The sequence below is a fragment of the Drosophila subpulchrella genome, chromosome 2L (genome assembly GCF_014743375.2).
Source record: "Drosophila subpulchrella strain 33 F10 #4 breed RU33 chromosome 2L, RU_Dsub_v1.1 Primary Assembly, whole genome shotgun sequence".
Taxonomy (NCBI): Eukaryota; Metazoa; Arthropoda; class Insecta; order Diptera; family Drosophilidae; genus Drosophila; species Drosophila subpulchrella.
Window position 1 is genome coordinate 2224018 of NC_050610.1, and position 21028 is coordinate 2245045.

The 21028-nt window shown below is 39.5% G+C and overlaps 2 protein-coding genes across 2 annotated transcripts in view; one reads left to right on the plus strand and one right to left on the minus strand.

Moving 5' to 3' along the window:
• The window catches only part of LOC119547752 (POU domain protein 2), a 29128-nt gene extending 16609 nt beyond the window's left edge, over window positions 1-12519 (minus strand). Inside the window, exon 1 of the mRNA XM_037854752.1 lies at window positions 12078-12519. Coding sequence (XP_037710680.1) covers window positions 12078-12519 — 442 coding nt within the window. The remainder of the gene's footprint in view (window positions 1-12077) is intronic.
• Window positions 1991-4000, plus strand: LOC119547753 (endothelin-converting enzyme-like 1). The gene has a single exon (XM_037854755.1). The coding sequence runs from the start codon at window positions 1991-1993 to the stop codon at window positions 3998-4000; it is 2010 nt and encodes a 669-aa protein (XP_037710683.1).
• Window positions 12520-21028: the final 8509 nt, after the last annotated feature.

Consider the following 21028-nt stretch of genomic DNA (forward strand, 5'->3'; position numbering starts at 1 on the left):
AGAAAATACTATCAGAAATCAAGTATAAATCGCGCTTATCTTAAGGATGCGTTTTGTCTCTGATTGTTGGTTTGGCTTTTTTTTACAAACAAAATATGTCACCACTGAATGCGAAGTGTGCCGTGGATTATGAAAATGAAACGAGGGCGGGACGGGAGAGAAAGCTGACTTTCAATAATTGCAAAGGCTTCCTGATTTCTATAAACGATTCTTGTGCTGCTGCTGTCAATATGCCTGAATGCTCGTGCCAGTCAAGGTCCCTTTCAAAATGCAATCTGTAGGGGGAAAACTCTCGCTGAAAGATGAAGATCCAAAGGTGAAAGTTTCAATCAAATGAAGGGACGGAAGAGGAAAAGGAGTCGTTGCTTGCACAGTTGCCACCGAAGCAGCTGGTTCAGCCGCACAAGCCGCAATTGTTAAAAAACTGAACATTAAATCCTTTTTTCAGGCTCAATTTGCTACTGATGCCGTGCATCCTTTGGCCCCGTGCATCCTAAGCCTCGCAAGCTGTTCCAACTGAAGCGAAGGCGCTCCAAGGGATCCCCTGCCATCGCCGTTTTCTCCGCTTTCTCCGCTTTTTTGGCATTGTTACTTTGTGCGATTATATTTACCTGCAACATGGCGATTAACGCGCATCCTGCTCTACCTGGTCCCCTTTATTGCTTTCCTATGCGCTTTGATTTCCCATTGCGGCAATATCCTTTATCCTTTGTGCTCCTTTGTTGCATGCACCGGCTGGCAAACACATTAGAAAAAGTGAAACGCGGGGGAAAGGGGCAGCCCCGCCAAAGTGTCAGGAGCGCAATGCATTGGCAGTTGGCTTGTTCCCTTCGATCCTTTAAGGATTTTCAATTACGCAATGTCTGCCAGGGAAATTCGCTGAATATCTTTTTTTTTCGGCTGATCGAAATGAGTTTTTTTATGATTTTTCTTTGGAAATATTTTTAATTGAGATATTGGACCACACAGCAGGCACTCGGGTGATTGTGTGAAGTCTTAAAGGTTATTTAATATTCGGCTAGCAGCTGATGTGGTAAAAAGTGGTCATAAAAAGATGTAGATTTTCATTGAAATGTAATTAGAAATTGTAATAAGTGAGACACTAAGAAATAAAAAATTTATTGTGGTCATAAGTAATTTTTATAACTTAAGAAATTAATTTAATGTTAATTTTTCAGTGTAACATTTAAAACGAAACGTGCCCGTAAAATGTTAACAAAAAATGGGTAAATTGTTTCGCTCTTTCTAAATTGAAATATACCACTGCTTTAGACCCATAATTTGTCTGATTCTATTTTTGCCATTAAAATTGGTACTATTCCAAGCGCCAGAACCAAGGCCCCTCTCGACGAAATTCTCTCGCCCTGATGACTGATGTAACGAGTCTATTCGCAGACAAATACGTAACACATAAAAAACGATATAAAATATAAAAAAAATGAAACCACCAGATGAGAGAGTTAAAAACCATTTAGAAATGTTTGCATTATAATTGCGGTGATTATTTTCGAACGGGGTCATTAACATGTGACTTGTCCAAACAAATAAAATAAGAGAAAACAAACAAAATCAAAAAGAGTCGAGAGAGAAACACTGTGGGTCGAGATCTCTGGAGAGTGATAAAATAGTCAAATCAGCATTTAGGGCAGGTTGAGCTTTCTAGAGTGATAAGAGCTCTTTTGGAGAATTGCGGTTAATTGAAGAATGCCAAGATTTGTGCGGAAGATTCGCGCGCTTTAAGGTAGAACCATAAATTGTTCCACTAATGCGATTTCTGTGGTGAATCCGAGTGTGTTGTATTACCTAAGCCACTGAAGCGTGCTCTTACCCCTTTCGACCCGGCTGCCCCCTTTCGCTCTGGCCGGCTCATGATTGTATAAATTGCCAAAGCGCGTTGCCAAAAAAGTTTAGAACTTTTCTGTCCGCTGCCGGGCGCGCAACTCCAATTTAATTACCGCTCTCGAATCGTGTGTTTTTGAGTGTTTGGACCATGGTCAACGCTCTGTGGGCCACGTTAATATCGCTTGTTTTAATCGGCCCTGTGTTAGCCAACGATCTGTTTTCCCTGCCGCCTGCCACGAATCACAGAGAGGAGTTGCTCGAGGACTATGGCCGATTCCTAATGTCCACCATGAACAGGAGCATCGATCCCTGCGAGAACTTCTACGAATTCAGTTGTGGCGGTTGGAAGAAGGCGGAACTCGTGCCGGAGCAGGCCAGGAACACCAGTTTTCTCCACGCCATCCAGCACAAGATCGACGAGCAGGTCCTGGGATTCCTGCAGAACGCCACCAAAAGGGAGCTTGAGGACCTGGGTGTTAATGGCACCAAATCGGCGGAGATTAAGGCCAAACAATTTTTCACCAGCTGTGTGGAAATGAAGGCCAACTTGACGTTGGCTTATCAGTACTTTCTGCAACTCGATGGGGATCGTTTGAAGGACACCAATGCCACTTACGACTGGATGTACATCAACTTTATGTCCAAATACGACATATATCCCCTGCTACCACTAAAGGTGCATTATAGTACCTCGACCAGGAAGTTTGATATGCTTCTGACTTTTCCCAGTAAAGTTCTAGCCGGCATAAGTGAAGAGCAGCTGAAGAATATGACCAGGGAATTTGGCTTGGCCTCGAATGCAGAGAAGGCTAAACAGTTCACGGAGAACTTTGCCAACCTCACACAGTTTGAAAGGAACTTAGTTTCTGTCGCCAAAATACGCAACGAAACAGAACAGTTAAATTTCAATTCTTTCCTGTCCAAACACAAACACGATCGCTTAAATTGGACGCGATTTTTTGAACTGGCCTTCAATGGCAGTCAGGAGTCCCACTGGCCAGTGCTCAATCAACTGGATAATGTCAACGATTTGGTTTACCTTCTGGAACAAACCAGTCTGGAAACGCTAAGGGGTTATATTAGAATGCGGGAGCTGCTCAAGTTTTATGGCCTGTGGAAAACTCAAACTAGAGTAGGGGGAGTTCAAAGTGAGTGTCGCTCTTTGTCGGAGACCTATTTCAACTACGCTCTGCTGCCCTGGTTTATTGGTAAGGTTTTCGATAAGGAAAGGCGAGCCGATATTCTGAGTGTTGCCAAGGACATCAAGGACACGTTTTACGATCTCTTGGACCATCACACCTGGTTGGATGACGAAACTCGTTCGCAGGCTAAGACCAAACTGGCTTCCATGGACATTTTGGTGGGCTATACAGATGATCTGCAGCATCGCGAGTTGATCGATGGTGTTTACAATGACATCAATATGACCGGAAACTGGTTCGAGAACCTGTGCATCCTGGAGGGAAGTAGAGCCAGGATACGTCTGCGATCGGTGGATAAGGCGCTGATTCCTCTTCTTATGCCCACGAGGACTGTGAATGCCTATTATGCTGATTTCCTCAACCTGGCCTTTATCACCATCGGCATGGCCCAGTGGCCCTTTTATCATATGGAATTTCCCGATGTCCTGAAATACGCTGGAGTGGGCAACATTATAGGCCATGAAATGGCCCACGGGTTCGATTCCTACTGTTATCAGTACAATTATGATGGCAAGAAGATCAACTGGTGGTCCTCAGCTTCGTTGAGGAACTTTAAAGAACGCTACCGCTGTCTGGAATCGCAATATAATAAATTTATTCTGATGGGCGTCCAGACAAATGGCAGCCTCACCTCCGGCGATAATATAGCCGATAATGTTGGCACCCGAATGGCGTATTATGCTTTCAAGCGGAAAACTGGCGACAAGGCTTGGTTGGAAAAACCCCTGAGGGGTGTGAGCTTCAACAACAAACAGCTGTTTTTCGTGAAGTTTGCACAAACCTGGTGCAACGGCAAGGATAATGGCGATAAGCTGCGGAGACTGAAGACTGATGTCCATGCCTATGATGAGTTCCGGGTTCAGGGCACCTTGAGTAATATGCCCGAGTTTAGTGAGGCTTTCAATTGTAAACTGGGCACGGAAATGAATCCGCTCAAGAAGTGCGTGGTTTGGTGAAATAAAGTTGAATTTGTAAAGAGAACGGAGAGATTTTGCATCTATTTACTTGGTTAAAGGTGGGGAAATATCAAAAAACAATGAATAGAAAAAGGTAAATGTTCTGTTAAAAAATATGAACTATTACATTATTTAAAAAAGGGATTCAATAAGAATTTCTTTATTTATTAGATAATTGTAAAAAAAGGTTTGCAACAACAAATTCATTTTGTAAAATGATTGTAAATATATATATGCAGATTTTTAAAGTTGCCTCATCGGATAGCCTTAGCTACTAAAGGATACTTTTGATTAATAATAGTTTTAGGCCTTAAATTAACTGACATGGTTCTTTTTAAAATAAATGTTGATATTATGCAAGTTACGAAAAATTAATAAACTATTACCTTTTATAATTAAACTAATTATATCCACATATAACCAGTAGAAACAGATTATAAGGTAATATTCTCATAAAATAGAGATGTCTAGAAGGGCAACGTAAATGTAATACCACTTAGTTTAGATGCTATTTTAAAGGGCTTGATCGATTTAGAACCCAAATAAATATTGTTCGGCCTGCCCCAATGATGACTTCATTTACCCAGGGATAGTTTTCGGAGCAATCAGCGACATCGTGGTTCTTTTGCCGGCAGAAAATCGATATTTTACGGGCCAAACTAACGCCCCCCACTTGGAACAGCTGATGGCAATCGAATAGAAGAGAAATACTAATTGATTTGATGCAGAACCTGCAGAAGGAACCTCCCACCGGGGACGGGAACCCGAAGTGTGGGCGGGTCCCGGCAATATTTGTCTTTTGACTTTGCAGCGATGACACCTTTCTCATTATGAATTAATGGCATTTTCGGCCGGCCAACAAAAGGTGCAACAAAAGACCAAGAAGAAAGTCACCGGGCACAAGAAAAGGTGCATAAAGTGCGGCTTCAGCCGAAAACCGTTGGCATGTTCTGTTTTTCCCAAAAAGAAAAACAGTTTTTACTATCATTAGTCGTCACTTGAGAGTCAGATACGGAGAACAAAACCAATGCTAAGAGTCAAAAGGGAAGCCAAACCGTTGGATCGAGTCCGCAGCCTGAATACGAAATAAGGATATGTATTTGCTTAAGGATATTCGGGCTTATCTCGGGCGTCCGAGCGGCGGCCTAACGGATTTTCGTGCATTTGTTATGGATTTTCGGCGCCAGGTCTCTTATTAGCTGGCCAAGAGCAGGCAGGTAAGTGATCCTGCTGTCTTTGCATCCTCGCAGCGGGATCCCTGACTCCTGGCAGGTCGTAAAAATCCAGCTCATGCTTCGCAGATAGATCATTAATTTAATGGCTTTTGTGCACTAGGAAATGCAAAGTGCAGTCCTGCATAAGTATATAAACGGGTATATGTACCCACATCACACAACTGATCGTGGAGGTGGTCTTCGGCCAAGTCAAATTGCAAAACCGCCTGGGCTGGGAAATTCGAGACTGCAGTGCTCTATCTCATAATTGCATTTGCCCTGCACAATGGACCAGTCAAATTAGCCTTCATTTGTAATCTTCTAGCGCAGGTTCTCGGGTCTCGCCCCCTTCCCGACCATCCGGATCCCCTTCCCTGATCGCATTAATTCCATTTATGTAAACCATTTCGAAGGGGGCTTGTCGCTAGTAATTCGAAAGGCGTAGACGGTGTAATAAAAAATCAACTTGTTCGGGAGGCTTCTGGGCAGCTGAGGGGGTAGATTCCAGGCTGGGTGGGTGTTGTACGGGATTGGGGCAATAGCGGGAAATATGGCCGAGCCATAGGGTTGTCAGGTGTTTCATTGCATTAACTTAATTGATCACAAATAGAATAACAGAATACATAGAGCTTTAGAAAAAGTTTGAAGCGTGTATTATTACAACAAATTGAATGAAAATTATTCAATTCTTTAAATAAAATTAAAGTAGAAAGAGGCAATGTAATCAAAATTAGATTCCCTCGATGCATTTAATCGCTCAAAGGTGGACCTGGCAACTCTATAGCATCACATATATTTCATATTTGAAGTCTGAAACCTTTCCAGCAAAAAATATATTTGTAAATAAGCAAATTTTAAATTATGCATTTTGTATTACAAATCTAATTAGCTAGCCCTTCGTTACAAATTCTCATTGCTTGACCTGGCAACCCTATAACACTGCGCTCTGTGCAAACAACTTGCCAAAACCATGTTTCCATAATTACATGCAGAATGCCTTTTATGCCGCGGCAACCTGCTTCCGCCGCTTAGCCAATAATGCCTCATCCACCTCGGATCGACATCGGCATCAGCCTCAACCTTCACCCATCACCCCTTGCATCACCTCAGTACCCCACCTGGCTGACCCACCATCCTCATCATCGCCCCCACCCCAGCCTCGTCATCATCTCCATCTGCCTCCACCATCGCAGCAGAAATTGAACAAAAGGGGCGTCGTCGCAGGCCAAGTTAAAAGTTAAGCTTAGCCTGGCCAACAGTCAGGTAGGAACTACCAAAACAGTTGCACTTGCCGGGGATTTTCGGGAGGGGTTCTGGGCCAGGGATCGGCAGGAATCCATCGGTGCACTAGCTGCCAAGTCGGGTGTTCATGGTGAATTATGAAAATCGTTGCGAAATTAAGTTAAGAACTTTTTTCAGCTTAGCAGGAAGCAAAAGGCAGCAGCAGTGCAAGTTGCGAACGGATATGGCAGCGTGAGAAGAGCGTGAGTAACTGGATTTATATCTCAAAAAACTTTGCTAGGAATAATAATGCCATAAAGAAAAAATAAGTTTAAAATATAATGAATGTGAATGAAATTATTTTTTTAATTTGTTATAAAATAAAAATTTAAATAAGATATTTAAGTAGTCGTTGGCACGTTCATTCACTTGTCTTTTGAACATTACTCAATCATTTATGCGTATTCTATAGAATCCTATAGGATTATTATTGTATTTTTTCGTAATTAAATTATTATTAATCCTAATACCTATTTTACTAATCCTTGTCTTCAATTTAGAAAATGAAAATTTTATTTCACCAAGTATATTAATATAATAGAAAAGTAAATTTATGAATTCTTTTATGTTGCAAACATTTTGGTATATCAGTTTACCTAAATTAAGTACACGAACATTAGAAGTACATTGCAATATCTTATTGGGGTGTAGTAATTGGTGTTGGATTGTAAATAAATTGAATCATTTTAGCAGGGGCGATAAATGCGTCTATGAAAATGTAATATTATATTGAAACAAGTCATTCTAAAGTTACTATTGCAGATCTCTAATAGTTTGTATACCAAAGATACGATTTTGCTTGCCTTCAGGCAAGACTTATTTGCAAGCTACCCTGAGACATAGGTCACGCTGCCACCTCTGTGATCCTGCAACCATTGAACCCGTAGCTTTATTAAATGGAGATGATCAATTTAAATATTTTGCAATTGTTGTTGCCGGTGGTGCGTGAGCGCCCTGACCCTCAGTTGCGGTGGTGCTCGGATGCAAGGAGCCACCGCAGCTGGGCAGGAGCAACGTCATTGGAGCGAGGCAAATGCTCGCGGATCTTGATGCAACCTGCTGCTGCTGCCGATGCTGCCGCCTCCTCTCGATTTGTATAAAAAATGTGCTTCATTTTATTTGGCCGCGACCGGCGTCCGCCTCCATGGGTAAACGCCCCAACTCTCAAACTCCGAAACTCCGAGTCCCCAGCTCCAAAACGCAGGCCAGCCAAAAATGCAGCCAAACAAATCGCATATGGATCGCATGGATCGCTGGGGATTCTGCCTGCCCATGGCTTCTGCCGGATTTTCTGTTTTTTCGCCAACGATTATCTAAATTGCATACGAAATTATTTTAATTAAAAATCTAATTTTCTTAGCCGCCTTACACGTTGCAAGGGAACCTCTTTTCGTTCCGTTTTTGGAGCAGCGCTACTTCTCCCTCCCAGGAAAATTGTTGTTTACCATATATTGATCTTAAACCGCTGGGAATTTTTGGTGATCTTGACTTGTTTGTTCATTGAACCTTTAATTTGACGCGATTAAAATGATATTAGTGGTGCACGTCACATCTGTTGCAAGGGTTTTCCTTCGGCAATTCCTTGAACCTTCCCTGTATAAGGTGTGAAGATGTGACGGCGTCAGCTGGGGCCTCATCTTTCCAAACGTGACCATTTAATGATTAACGATGCATAATTTGGTGGGGAATATTAGTAGGGTCTTGGTTAATTGACGCCTTTCCGGTTTGGTTTCATTGAAATGGTATCAGCAAGGGTTGAAGAAGTCAGGAGCAGTTAGTACGTATAACAATTGTCTTGGGCAGTCGAAAATTGCGTTGAATTGTAAAATAAATTTAAGCTGGATATTTTAAAATTCTTAATAAGATATGTTTAATGGTTCAATTTATAATAAAAACAATTTATTTGTTCCTCTAATTATGAAACCTATTCTCTCAGTTTTTAATATTCTGAAAATGTTTCCGCTATTTAATTATAATGGCTCCCTTTTATAAATCGATGCATTCAAGAGATATGTGTTATTCTAGTAAAAACCTATATTTGTTTAAGAAAGCTTTTGATCTCAGCAATGCTTCTATTTATTTAATGGGGTTTTCTTTTATCATTAAATTTTTTCCAACCGTCTCGAATTGCACTCATCTTCAGCAGCTCGAAGAAAATCCCAGATCAACGCAATTCAATCAACCACCAACCGATGCATAAAATTTAAATAAATGTTTGATTTGAATTTAATTGATGCGGCCGCGCAGGCAGAACCTGTCTGTATTCCGTCAGAGAATCTCAATTGAATATAAATCAAATGCATCCGACAGCCGCACATCAGTGTGGATCAAAGGGACGCGCTAATCACACGCTGGGCCAAATAGGATCTAATTTCCACACAAGAAAAACCCATTTTTTATATGAATATATGTATAGCGTGGAGCCGAGTATCGAGAAAAGATCATATGGAGATGCGTTTATAGAGAGATCAGGTGCAGTCGATGAGCATTCAAATTTCGCGCATCTCGGGAAGACAAATGATGGAGCAGGTAAGACAGGTAGACCAGGCAGGTAACCCAACCATTTCAATTTGAATTTCGACAATAATTAAGCGCAACAATGGGTTTATTGAGTTTTCCCCATCTGAAACCAACGAATTGCTTCTGCGGTTCCCGTTGCCAGTGAGCCCACAATTAGTTGGGAACCCAAGACCCTCTGTATATACCATCCCATCCGATCTCGTGGCAGTTGCAATTATCATAATTATTTTCATTCATGCGGCGATGCATTGAGCATCTCCGCCGACTGACAGTTCATCTCTCGCTGGTGTAGATTGGCGAGATAAATCCGAGACCGCTCTGTATGAAATCTTCGGGTTCTAAACGCCGTTTCCCTTTTGTTATCCCGGCCCTACGTTCTCACAGATCCCAGTAGCAGAAGTTGGGATAGAGGATGCATACCAATGTTTTGTTTTTCTTTGCATTTCCGGCACTTGCTGCATGAACTGCACTTATTTTGAATACCCTTGTATGGAAAATGGGGTTATGTTTGTGTTACTTCCTCAGATCTTGATCGAAATTGACCACTGTTATTTGAAAATTCTCCTGAAATCGGTCCTTATGGGGATTTGCATTTTAACAGAATTTATTGGTGCCTAAGCTTCAGGACTTATTTATTAATTATTTAATATTTTTCTTTATATATTAACATATGAGGTATTAAGTGTACTTATCATTCATTATTTATATTTCTATATTCATATATTGTATTTTTTGAAAATGAGTACAGATTATAATTACTCTATATTCATGTAATATGTGTACTTATATAAACTTTCTTTCACTTTTCTACTTCCAAGAGTTAAGGAAATGGAATCTTGGGATTGCATCTATTAGAGCCTTTCCCATGATGTATCTGCCGTAGATGTGCCATTGTATGGCGTTGGCTCATTTATGGCAAATTATTGTTCAAATCGTAATGGGAAGCTTGCCTCAGACTTGGGTGATGGATCGCCTCAAATGCTAACGATCTTGGACCTAGACGAATATCACGAATATCTAACAGCAGATCTAATAAAAAAATCCAACTTCGGTGAGTTACATTTCCCTAAATCGACTTTAATTTCCGGTCGCGTGTTGGGCTTATTCGTTTTGGGATCCCCTCCCTTGGATTTACTTTAAATTTTTGATAATTGTGCGCTTAAGGAGGTTTGATTTTTTGTGGGTTTTGCATGTCATGAGAGCATTTCCGAGCTGGAGCAGAGGAAATGGATTTACATATGAAGATGAATGGTAATGAGTCCCATTTAAATATGAGTAAATTGGGGTTTTGGTTCGGTTGCCTTCGAATACAATTGAGGTCACCAGAAGTGTTTTCAAGTCCCCCGAGTGAGATCATCAAACGGCAAAATGGCAATTTCAATAATCGAAAGAAAACAAGATGTTGCAACCCCCTTTTCGGGTTGAGCAGGAGCAACAGGATGTGCGGCACCCTCCTCAACCCCTTGCGGTTCTCCTTGTCCTTGTCCCTTAAGACGGATGAAGTGTTTGACAACCCTTTCAATCTTCATAAATGCTCGCACTCGTGGCACAGGGCGTCTCTCTGTTGCAATATTAGCCCGGGCCCTGGGTCCCTTGTGTCGCATCCTTTTCTCCCAGCTCTATCAAGATGCCGACGACCCTTTGCCAATAAAAAATGAAATCTGTTTCGATGCATAAAAAATTGAAACTCCCATAAGCATGCGTTTGGCACGGGTTTTTCTTTGGCAAAAGGGGTTCCCCCATTTCATGAGGCTTGTTTCTCGAGCTGAAGGCCATGAAAAATGGCCATGCTCTTGTTAACACGTTGTAAATACCTCATTTTTCACTTAACGGGTTTTTAAATACACATATGCATTTGAGTGGAGGCTTTTGGGCTGAGAAATGGGCGGCATATGGAAAAGTTAGAAAGGGTTACCTTTGGGAAGCACTCAGAAGAGTTGGTAAGGTGGATGTTTTGAAGACCATTAAGAAATAAAAATGTCGAAAGACATCATATAAAAACAAAAGTAACCCATAATATGGCATAGTGGGTATGTATTAGAGGGAGAACGGTCAATAAATATTTACTAATAAAACAATTCCAAATTTATCTTATGATTTTAATATATTTTTTAAAATTTATTTATTATAACGTAAATTTGATGGTACAAAATTAAAAGACCGAACATATTAACAAATTTTAAGAATTGGTAGAAGATCCTTTAGAGTACATATATATTCTTGATCGGGATCACTAACCGAGACGATCCAGCCATGTCCGTATGATAGCTGAGATCTCGGATACTATAGGCGCTAGAATGTTGGGACTAAGCTTTCCGTTTCTTGGGCTTCCTGTGCAGAGCAAGTTTGTTTCATCGAAGTGCCATGCCCACTCTAACGCCCATAAACGCCAATAACGCTAAAACCTGTCTAGAGCCCACATTTTGTAAAAGTGTAAATGGGATTCTGTTCATATTATCAATACCCATCTAACTACTAACATTATCTCAATCGGATCATGAATAACAAAATTAAAAGCAAAATAAGAAATAGACGCTAGGTGTCGTGTTAGTGTTGTGTGCAATCTAGGAAACATCCGATTTTCGCATGCATATCTTCATCTCTCTCGCACTCCCTTTAGCTGAGTAACGGGTATCCATCGACTATCTCGTTTTCTCTTGATTCATTTTGGAACTATGACCATATGGTATTTAAATAAAAAGTACACTTCAATAAATGTGATAAAAGTTATTAATTGGCTTTCGAATCTATGGTAATTATAACTATTTTGAAAACTCGAAGGCCACAGCAGCCAGTGATCCATAAAATGGCTGTTTAGATTAACGTTTATTATCGGCCCAATTTGTGAAGTAAATAAATAGTTCTTTAAAATATGATTTTGTTGGAATGTAATATGATTGATTTGGAATTAAGTAAGATCTTCCCCTTTATAAAAGGCGTTTACTACACACTTTCTAAAATAATGTAGTGCCATGTAATGAGCTGCTCAGCTCCCTGCCATCCATTGCATATTAGGCTTACGACATAGTCCCATTCCCATGAGAAGGAGGCCAGCCACTCACCTGGTGTTGTTGCCAACTGCTGGTGGTTCATGGGATTGCAGCTGGACCTCTCCGGCGGCGACTCCATGAATTCCTGCTTGACTTGGATCTGCGGCAGGCGCAGCAATCCCTCAAAAGCCTCCTTGGTGGGTGGAACTGGTGGGCAGTTGTCTTTAGGGTTAAAGCCATTCAAATGGGCAACGTTAGCGGCATAATTAGCCGCTGATGCTGCCATTGCCGGCAGTTGCAGTTGCAGTTGATCGTCGACTAGAGTTGCTGAAACGCCTTGGCCAGTAATTTGAACATTAACACCTGCTGCCGATGTTGCTGTGGCAAGGCAATGAGTTGCTGCTGTCGGCGACGTCAGCAACATGGTTGCTGTTGCTGCAGTTGCTGCTGCTGTTGAGCTCAAGTGTTGATGATGGGAATTGTTGGCGAGTGTTGTTGCCAGCAGTAATGGCATAGTTGTTGCTGCTGCTGCTGATGTTGCTGTTGCTCTTGTTGCCGATGCTGCTGCTGTTGCGTTGCAGTTCGTCAGCAGCAAATTGCGTCGCTTTGATTTATGGGAACCTCAACTGCTCCTTGCTGCCTGTGGCGACTTGTTTGCCGCTCCGGTTGCTGCCTCAGATTATGATATTGACCCATGGACCGATGGCGATTTATATATGTATATATTCCTGCCGCCTCTCCTGCCTGCAAACGGTTGATAATTAAAAATGTCTTCTTCTGCTGAAAGCTTAATTTGCTGTTAAGTGCATTTTAAAAAGCTGTTATGAAATATATAGAGCGGCGATCTTTAGACTCGATAGCGGAAGTAATTGATTTTCCCTATTCACTTGAAGATACATAGCTGAACTGTCCACATTCTCCTTCACGGGACTTTTTTACCGGACTTTTGGCGATCGATCACGTTGCAGATTGAAACAATGAATTGGTTTGAAATCGAACTGATGTTTGCATACGATTTATTACTTAGATTAGCTAGTTCGTTTAATAACTGGCTCATGAGTAAGTCACTCTGTCTGCGCATTTTGTGATTAGCAAATTTGTATTTTGATACGAGTCTGTGGAAATATAGGAAAACTAATAGATAGATAAAGTTGACGTTCACCAAAAACTTAATTTGTTTTAACCACTTTTTAGATTACCTATTGCTGATATTATAGAAATCTGTACTACCCCTACACAATCTAGTATAAAGAATTTAAAATCGTTTTTGGACATCTTATCTTGGGATTCCTAGCAATTCTCTTGGGATTCCTAGCAATTCTCTTACATATTAAATAGTGAAATATAATATATAATTTTTAAAGTATTTATCTTTAAGCCATTTCCGCAAAAAAATTGGATCTAGCATAAACTAAATAAAACCATTCGGATTTTTTCAAAGTATTAAAATAACTTGGTATAAATATATTGTAATACATTTTGGTTGCTTCTTTACATAGAATTAAGATCAATTAGTAATTTAAATAGTTGACATATGTGCTTAATTTCAATATTTTTATTGCCAGTCCAAACAATTTCTTTAAAATTTCCCATGGCCTGCGAAATCAGCTCCCACACTCTAAAGTGGTTGTATAAAACTTTACGGCAGTAGATACCATAAAAGGCACTAAAACCTAAACTTTGTGCTATTATGCAAACAAATGAGGGAAGGAAAACGGGCATATTTACCAAATGTGACTTGAAACGAAATTGTTGTAAATTGAAAACAAATTGAAGTCAGAAGAGATAAGGGCTGGGTGGGAGTCGAAAAATCACAGCAAAAGGCGATGAAATCAAAGGAAATAGAAATGGGAAATTAAAACACCGCAAAGACGATCAAATGCCCCGAACAGGCACCAGTCACCTCGCAGATAAGATACGGTGTTGAAAAGTGCATCGAGTTTATGGAAATGGTTATTTACATACATAACCATATACGTGTAAAGAGGCGGGTCGGGGCAACTAACATTAATGGCACTTGTAAACAAATCAATTGAGTTGTCAGTATCGACGGCAAATTGGCCACAGCCAAAGTGCCACACGAAGATTGTTTATCAATTTTGCCAGTCGGTAAATTATGTTCTTTGCATGTCAGCAACCAATTGCCAAGAATCGATATATGAACCGGCCACATCAAAGTCGACGCCGACTAAATGCAGTCACCTCTTCCCCACTGCTACTTTCAATAATTCCCAATCGAGCCGGTAATTTCTTATTGGCCCGGTATCGGGGCTTTCGCTATTTTTGTTTAACTTTATCTTGTTTTAAAATTAAACACCATTGCTTACTCCAGTTGGGATCGTATCGCATATCGTATAATACCGAACATTGCGATTGTTTGTCTTCAATTTGGAATTTGTGTTTCCATAATTTCTATTGGGTGTACGCAGTTTGGTTGTAAAGATACGGGGGAACTCAGTTTGATGATGTGATTTGCTTGACTGTCGGCTGAGAAATTGTTTGTCGTGATTATCGAATCATTGCCAGGAGTGAAGCAGTTAAAGGCTCATAAAAATAAATATGGGATATCTGAGATAGTGTTACCATATCACAGGAAGTTTGTTCATTAATGGAAAAGCTTGTTAGAAAAATAACGGTCATTGAGACGTTCTCAAAACAAAATTGTATTTTATAAAATTGTTCTTTAAAGAACATGTTTATTATTTAAATATTTAAGATGCTGCTTATGCTACATATCTAAACATTTTTTCTTTAACATCAATTATCTAGTTTCTTCTGCAAAGAACAGAATAAAATAAAAATGTAATAATTCGATTTTAATTTAGTACTTTAAAAATGTCTTAAAATATTTAAAATCAAACTGAAAATATTTAAAAATGGAATTATTGTTTCTAAAGGTCAATTTTTAATATTCATGCATTGCTTTCTTATTTGGGAAATCATGTTAGAAATTAAAAATATAATGATGGTGCTAGAAATTATTTGGTGATCAAAACTTTAGCTTAAGAAATCATTAGAAAATTCAGATTAATAAATTAATAAGTTATTAGAAATAATCAATATATGTTTTCTAAAATAATTGTTATTAAACTCTTATTAACTTAATAAGTAAGTTGATTTTGTAATTGTCAAAATTGGATGGGATAAGTGAAAGTTTGGCAAAGATCAGAGATGGATTTAGTTCGCCTATCCACATGTTATAGTCAGCCATATCGGGACACTTGTTGGCCCTCAAACACATATGGCCAATTAAGGACGCAGAAATACGGGCAGGCACTTGGGAAAACCTCATTAAGAATCTGACAACCAGAAGAAACCGCGCTTTCCTCTCTTCTCCCGCCCCTGGCTGATCCATCTGGCTGATCCATCTGGCTGATCCATCGATCCCAGCGAGTGTGGGCGTTACAAGACAAGCTCCTTGACACACTCGAACGGTCCTAAAAAGAGGTGCACTTACATGGGCTGGATGATGGCGCACCTCCTTACTGGTTTTCCTTAACTTTTTGCCAGTCTTTTCCCTGTCACGAATTATAATTTAATTGTTTACTTTGCCACACTTTTATAAATTGTAATTGCCAACGAGAACTGCGACAGCTTCACGCCCCTTCTGGCCTTTCTGGGGGCGGCGAGGTGAGGTGATCTCAGCCTTTTGGGACAATTCTCCGAGACACGCTTTTTGATTGACTTCCGACAAACGACTGACTTAAAAAAACGCGCAAGGAGATATGGGCAAAAAGTGAAAAAAAACGGAGTAAAGAAAAGAGAAAGAGCAAAAAGAAGCCAAGTTCGCGACGACTTCCGACGACGTCCGACGTATCCACAAAATGTCAAGCGAGTACAAAAAAGTACTTTTTTTTATAGAAGATGTTGGAGAGAGTGAGTGACCGTGCGAGTGTATTGGTCCCCCTGCGAGTGTGTGTGTGTGTGTGCGAGGGGAGGGGGGCTATAAAACAGGTGGAGGGGGTGGCGCGTGGGTGTTTTGGGGCGTTTGACTCCGTTTTTCTTTCTTCTTTCTCTTGCTGTTTTATTTTTTGCAGGAGGTTTAAAATCAAAAGCGTGTATTGTGTGGGTGGGAAATGGCTGACAGTGTGTGTGTGTGTGTGTGTGCAAGTTCTACGTGTATATGTATATGGGTGGGTGGCTCTTATCGGATTTCGAATTATGTATGTATTGACTGCCGCTGCTACTGTCCGCTCAGGGGAAAATAATATGGGGGCTCCTAAGTTGATTTGCAGTTTAGAGCGGCATGAAAATGTTTTTTGGATGGGATGGGAGGCTTATGGGAGTGACGCAAAAGACAACGAAGACATCGAAATAATGGAGATATATATTAGATTTTTAAATGTCACATATTATTTAAACAGGATACATTTATCTTTCAGTTTGAACTGTTCAGTTTATAGTTCTATGCTGAATTTCTGAAAAGCTTACTAAAAAAAAGGTTTGCATTTTCAAGTAATAAGTTAGTTGCTGTTTTTTTAACTTTTGGTCAAATAAATAAATTATTATAGGAAGTTATTTTAAAAACTATTTTCGTTCTATTTTGTATGCATGTTTTATGCAAAATTAGAAACAAAGGGTCAAAAAGTAATATTCCATTTCACGATTCAGCAAATATTTACGAAATTAATAGCTTTTAAATATTATTTCGGTCTTGCGGACAATAGAAAATATTAATCGTCAAAAAAATTACCCGACGGCATTGCACTTATCCAAAATCACAGCACAGCTCGCGTTACGCATACGCCCCGTGGAGCGGGTCAAAAATCAACGATATTAAAATAAATCGACATTGCAGTAATGACAGAACCGAGAATTATTCGCTGTGCTGTCAAAATGCGAATGTCAAGGCAAAAAAAACAAATTCAGCAGAGGACCTACAGAATCCGATGAAGCGGCCACAAAACGGCGGCAAAAGGCAAAAAGCGATAAACGCATAAATTAAAATAATTACAAGAGGCGTCCTCAGATGGTTGTTGTTGCTGTCACGCACACACAGATAGTTGAAAAGTCGGGGAAAAAACAAGAAAAGTCGCGAGGACGACAACCGACAAACGGCCAACGGAGTGGCAACTGAAAAACTGCAATTGAATGCAACTTGACCAGGCCAAAGCAGCCAGAAGAAGAGCAGTACTAGCTGAATAAATGGAAGAAGAAGCAGTACAAGCAACTTTATACACTGATAAAATATATACACTTGTTTTTCTCATCGCGTTTAAGTTCTTTCCTATCTCTTGGCTTTTAAAAATTAAATAAACAAATATATGATGATAATAATATAAATATGGATGCAAGTAACTTAAATTTTTTACTTTTTAAAGAAATAATGGTATTTTGTGCTTCGTTTATTATTATTTAATCAAAGTTTAAATCAAATATTGCCTATAACAATTTGGCAAAATGTTACCAAAAATGATTCTATTTGTTGTATCTTTATAATACAAACTAATCCAAATATGCGATTTGTAGTATTTATATTATTACAATTTCAACACATAAAACAGATTACTTAACTACTTAAAGTAACAAACTCGATACAAAAAGTGTGAAATGTATGCAATTTTGCATTTTTAGCTTTTGGCTGTCTTATCATAAATGATTATATTTTCTTATACCTATAGTACAAACAAATTGAAATATGTGTTTTGTTGTATCGATATTATTACAATTTCAGCACATAATAAGTTTATATAACAATAAAAACGTTTTGCAATGATATCGATTACGAATTTTTCTAAGTGTAGAATCAGAAGATTTTTCTCGACAACTTGGGATCCACATTGTTGCAACAAAAGGTGTTGTTGCTGTTGCTGCTGCTGTTGATTTTATTCAAAATGGTTTGTTTATGCTTGAACAGAGAGAGATAGAGAGAATGAGAGAGGTGGAAAAGGTTGAAAATCTTGGGGAAATATCCACAAGCCCGCTCTCTCCCACTCACCCACACACACGCAATGTGGGCAGCCGGTAGCCAATGGGCTTGGAGCTTTGGCGCTCTCGCTTGGCGCATGCTCTCTGTTCTGGTGGGGCCCTCTCCTTCGCCTTTTGCCTGTGTGTGTGTGCTCGCGAATTCGCCGCACCGTACAGATGCTGGGGGACAAAAGAGAGCGAGAGGGCTTTTACCTTTTGACTGCTAATTTCCGTTCATTAAAGTTGGCAGCGACTCGACTCGCTCACTACTCTATATGTGCCACTCCCCCCTGCATTCCGCCCCCCTGTGGCGAGTCCTTAAAGTTATTTCGCCTTGGCCGCAGCTTTAATTTCATTGATTAGCGCCGAGGAAATTCCCTCCTTGGCCCTTTTATTTTTGGTTTGTCACTTCTATTCACTTGTCTGCCGTCTGCTTGTGTTTTGGTTTCTCTTCCTCTTCCCCACTATTTTTGTATTTTCTGGTTTGTAAGCATTTAAGATGTCGCTGTTTCGGGATGCTTAAATCCAACTAATCGATGGGTTCGGGATAAAAATGGCATAGTTTGTGGGGGTAGGTTCTGGAATGTGTGGTCCAACTATTTGTATGTTGTTATCTTGGGATAGTTATGAGAAAAGGGAGTTGGGCGTAGCATAAACTGTTGAATGGAAGATGGTACCAAAAACATATCGGAGTAAAATACCAATTTATAAGTATAATCTTTCTCTAAATCCAAAAAGGAATACGTAAAATTGCACACATTTCATCTACCTGCAACTAAAACATTTGTTCAGCGTTCTTAAAACGAGGAAAGGGAAAGATTTGCTTTGGGTATTGTAGCTATTAAAATCTTTTTGTAATACAAATTCTTGTACGAAACTCAAAACGAAATATTTCTAAAACTAGTCCTGTAAAGATTTGATTAAACACCGAAAGAAATAATAATACACTCAGGGAAAAACACCGTGCTAAAAACAAGTACAAACAGCCTTGATTTAAGAAAAATTTAATGCTTAACATTTAAGAACGTTCGTGCTTAAAAATTCTCATATTGAGCACATTTTGGAGTTTTTATGTCTACCAACTCTAATAATTCCCAACTTTATATTCTGAAAGTACTCAGTATACAAGGCGCATACATTAGGTAGTGTTAATGCCCGTGAGCGGCAAGTCGTAAGTAAACTTAAAATATTAATATTATTTATATATGTATATCTCGTTTATTTCGTTTCAGTTTCCAGTACTTATTTCTCTTACTAGCATAAAATAAAAACTCATTTTAGTTTCATAATATTTATATATTGATTTAAGAATTATTTGTCCTTAAATCATGCCTGCAAATTTTTTACTTTATTATTAAATCGTTCTTGTTTTTAGTCCAAATATGTCTTGACTTAAGAATTATTCATACTTGATTGAAGACCGAAAGGTTCTTAAATCTAGTATTTTCGGTCTTGAAAATTCGTGCTCAAAAGTAGTATTTTGTTCTCGCGTTTTGTATTTTCCATGCTTGGCGAAGTTTTGACACCGAAAATACTGGGTTCAAGCACGAAATACTTGTTTTTTTTTCTGAGTGTAGAAGTAAATATTGTTAATATATTATTGTAGTACGGACTTGGCGTCGAAAAGATGAGTATTAAATAAATACTTTCTAAAGTATAAAATTAAAACTTTGAAAACACAACTAAAAGTTGTATACTGAACATTAATACCACAAATATAAATTCTAGACCCTTTAATATAGAAATAAAAATGTAAAATATAGACTTTATATTATTTAGTCTTTGATCTATACATAAATTTCATTACTGCCTTTGGTATATTTTTAATTCAAATGGGATATGTAATCTAAGCTTTGTGTTTTTCTTGGGTGTACAAAATAATAAAATAATTGGCTTCCTTCTATACATACTAAATATTACCATTATTTTACCATATGCATAGCGAATAGCCCACGAGAGAAGCTCCCACCCCTCGAGTTCTGGCCTTACATTTTCCACTCGCTATTCCACATTCCGTATACGCCCCATAAAACTTGAAAATGTCGTCCATCCACCAAATTCGGCTCCCTCCCTGACTCATTTTTCACATTGAAGGGCGAGCACCTAAGGACCAACCAACAAAGCTAAGCTGACGGCTCCCTAAGTTATGGTTCCTGCCATATCATCCACTCTCCCCACATTCTACGGAAACTTTTTAGAATTTTGCACTTTCCTTTTTTTGTTATCGTGTGCTCATACATATCGCAAACATTTCCTGTCTCTTTTTATTTACATTACCCACCGAGGACGAGGCGACATAAAAGTTGAAAGTTTCCCATAATGTTTATGTGTATATAAGTGTTTGCGGGTGGGATATGTTGTATATAGGAAAACAAAGAGGAGAAATATTTTTTCCTTTCCTAAGGCTGTATTTCAACGGTATTCCTTTCTTATTCTCCGTTTCGCAGTTGTGACTTTTCATTTTTCATATGCTGACTGCCTCACATACACACACACACACACGTACCCGCAAAGGTCCTCTTTCTCTTTCTTTCTTAGGTTCTCCGCTTTCCATCTCCCTTGGCTTTTCTTCGCTGCCCAAGTAAATGGCTTTTGCATTGTAAAATGTTGCATACATTTTCCTCTACTTTGCCTTCGAAGTGTACATATATACCATCCTATATCCATGTATGGATGCCATTTACCGTTATACACAGAGGAAGCAGGACAAAAGAAGCACACACAGGCTTCGTCCTTTCTCCCTCGTTCGCACAGTCTCGCCCCTGGTATATTTTAAAATTTATGAAAAATAATATTTTTCCATCTCTCCACACTCGCACACACACTTATGTATATATAGGAGCCCTGGAGGAGTCCTGGGCCGTAAGGCGCACAATCAGAATACAATGGCTGCCTAGGGCTTCCAAGGGGGTGGTGGGGGTGGCATGTACGTGTGTGTGGGGTTGGGAAGGGGAAGAGGGAGGGGAAGGGGAGGGGCAGGGCAATATGGCACAGTTGGCTTCGCTTGCATTTACGTACAGAGTTGCAAGACAGAGGTGCTTAAGACAGGGTTGCCACAGTTTTGTAAGATAAGATGTTGGGAGGTTCTAGTAAGACTTGGATTACATTTTGAATAT

Excerpts from the sequence above, each read along its gene's own strand:
- LOC119547753 (XM_037854755.1), top strand. The coding sequence starts at position 1,991 with ATGGTCAACGCTCTGTGGGCCACGTTAATATCGCTTGTTTTAATCGGC.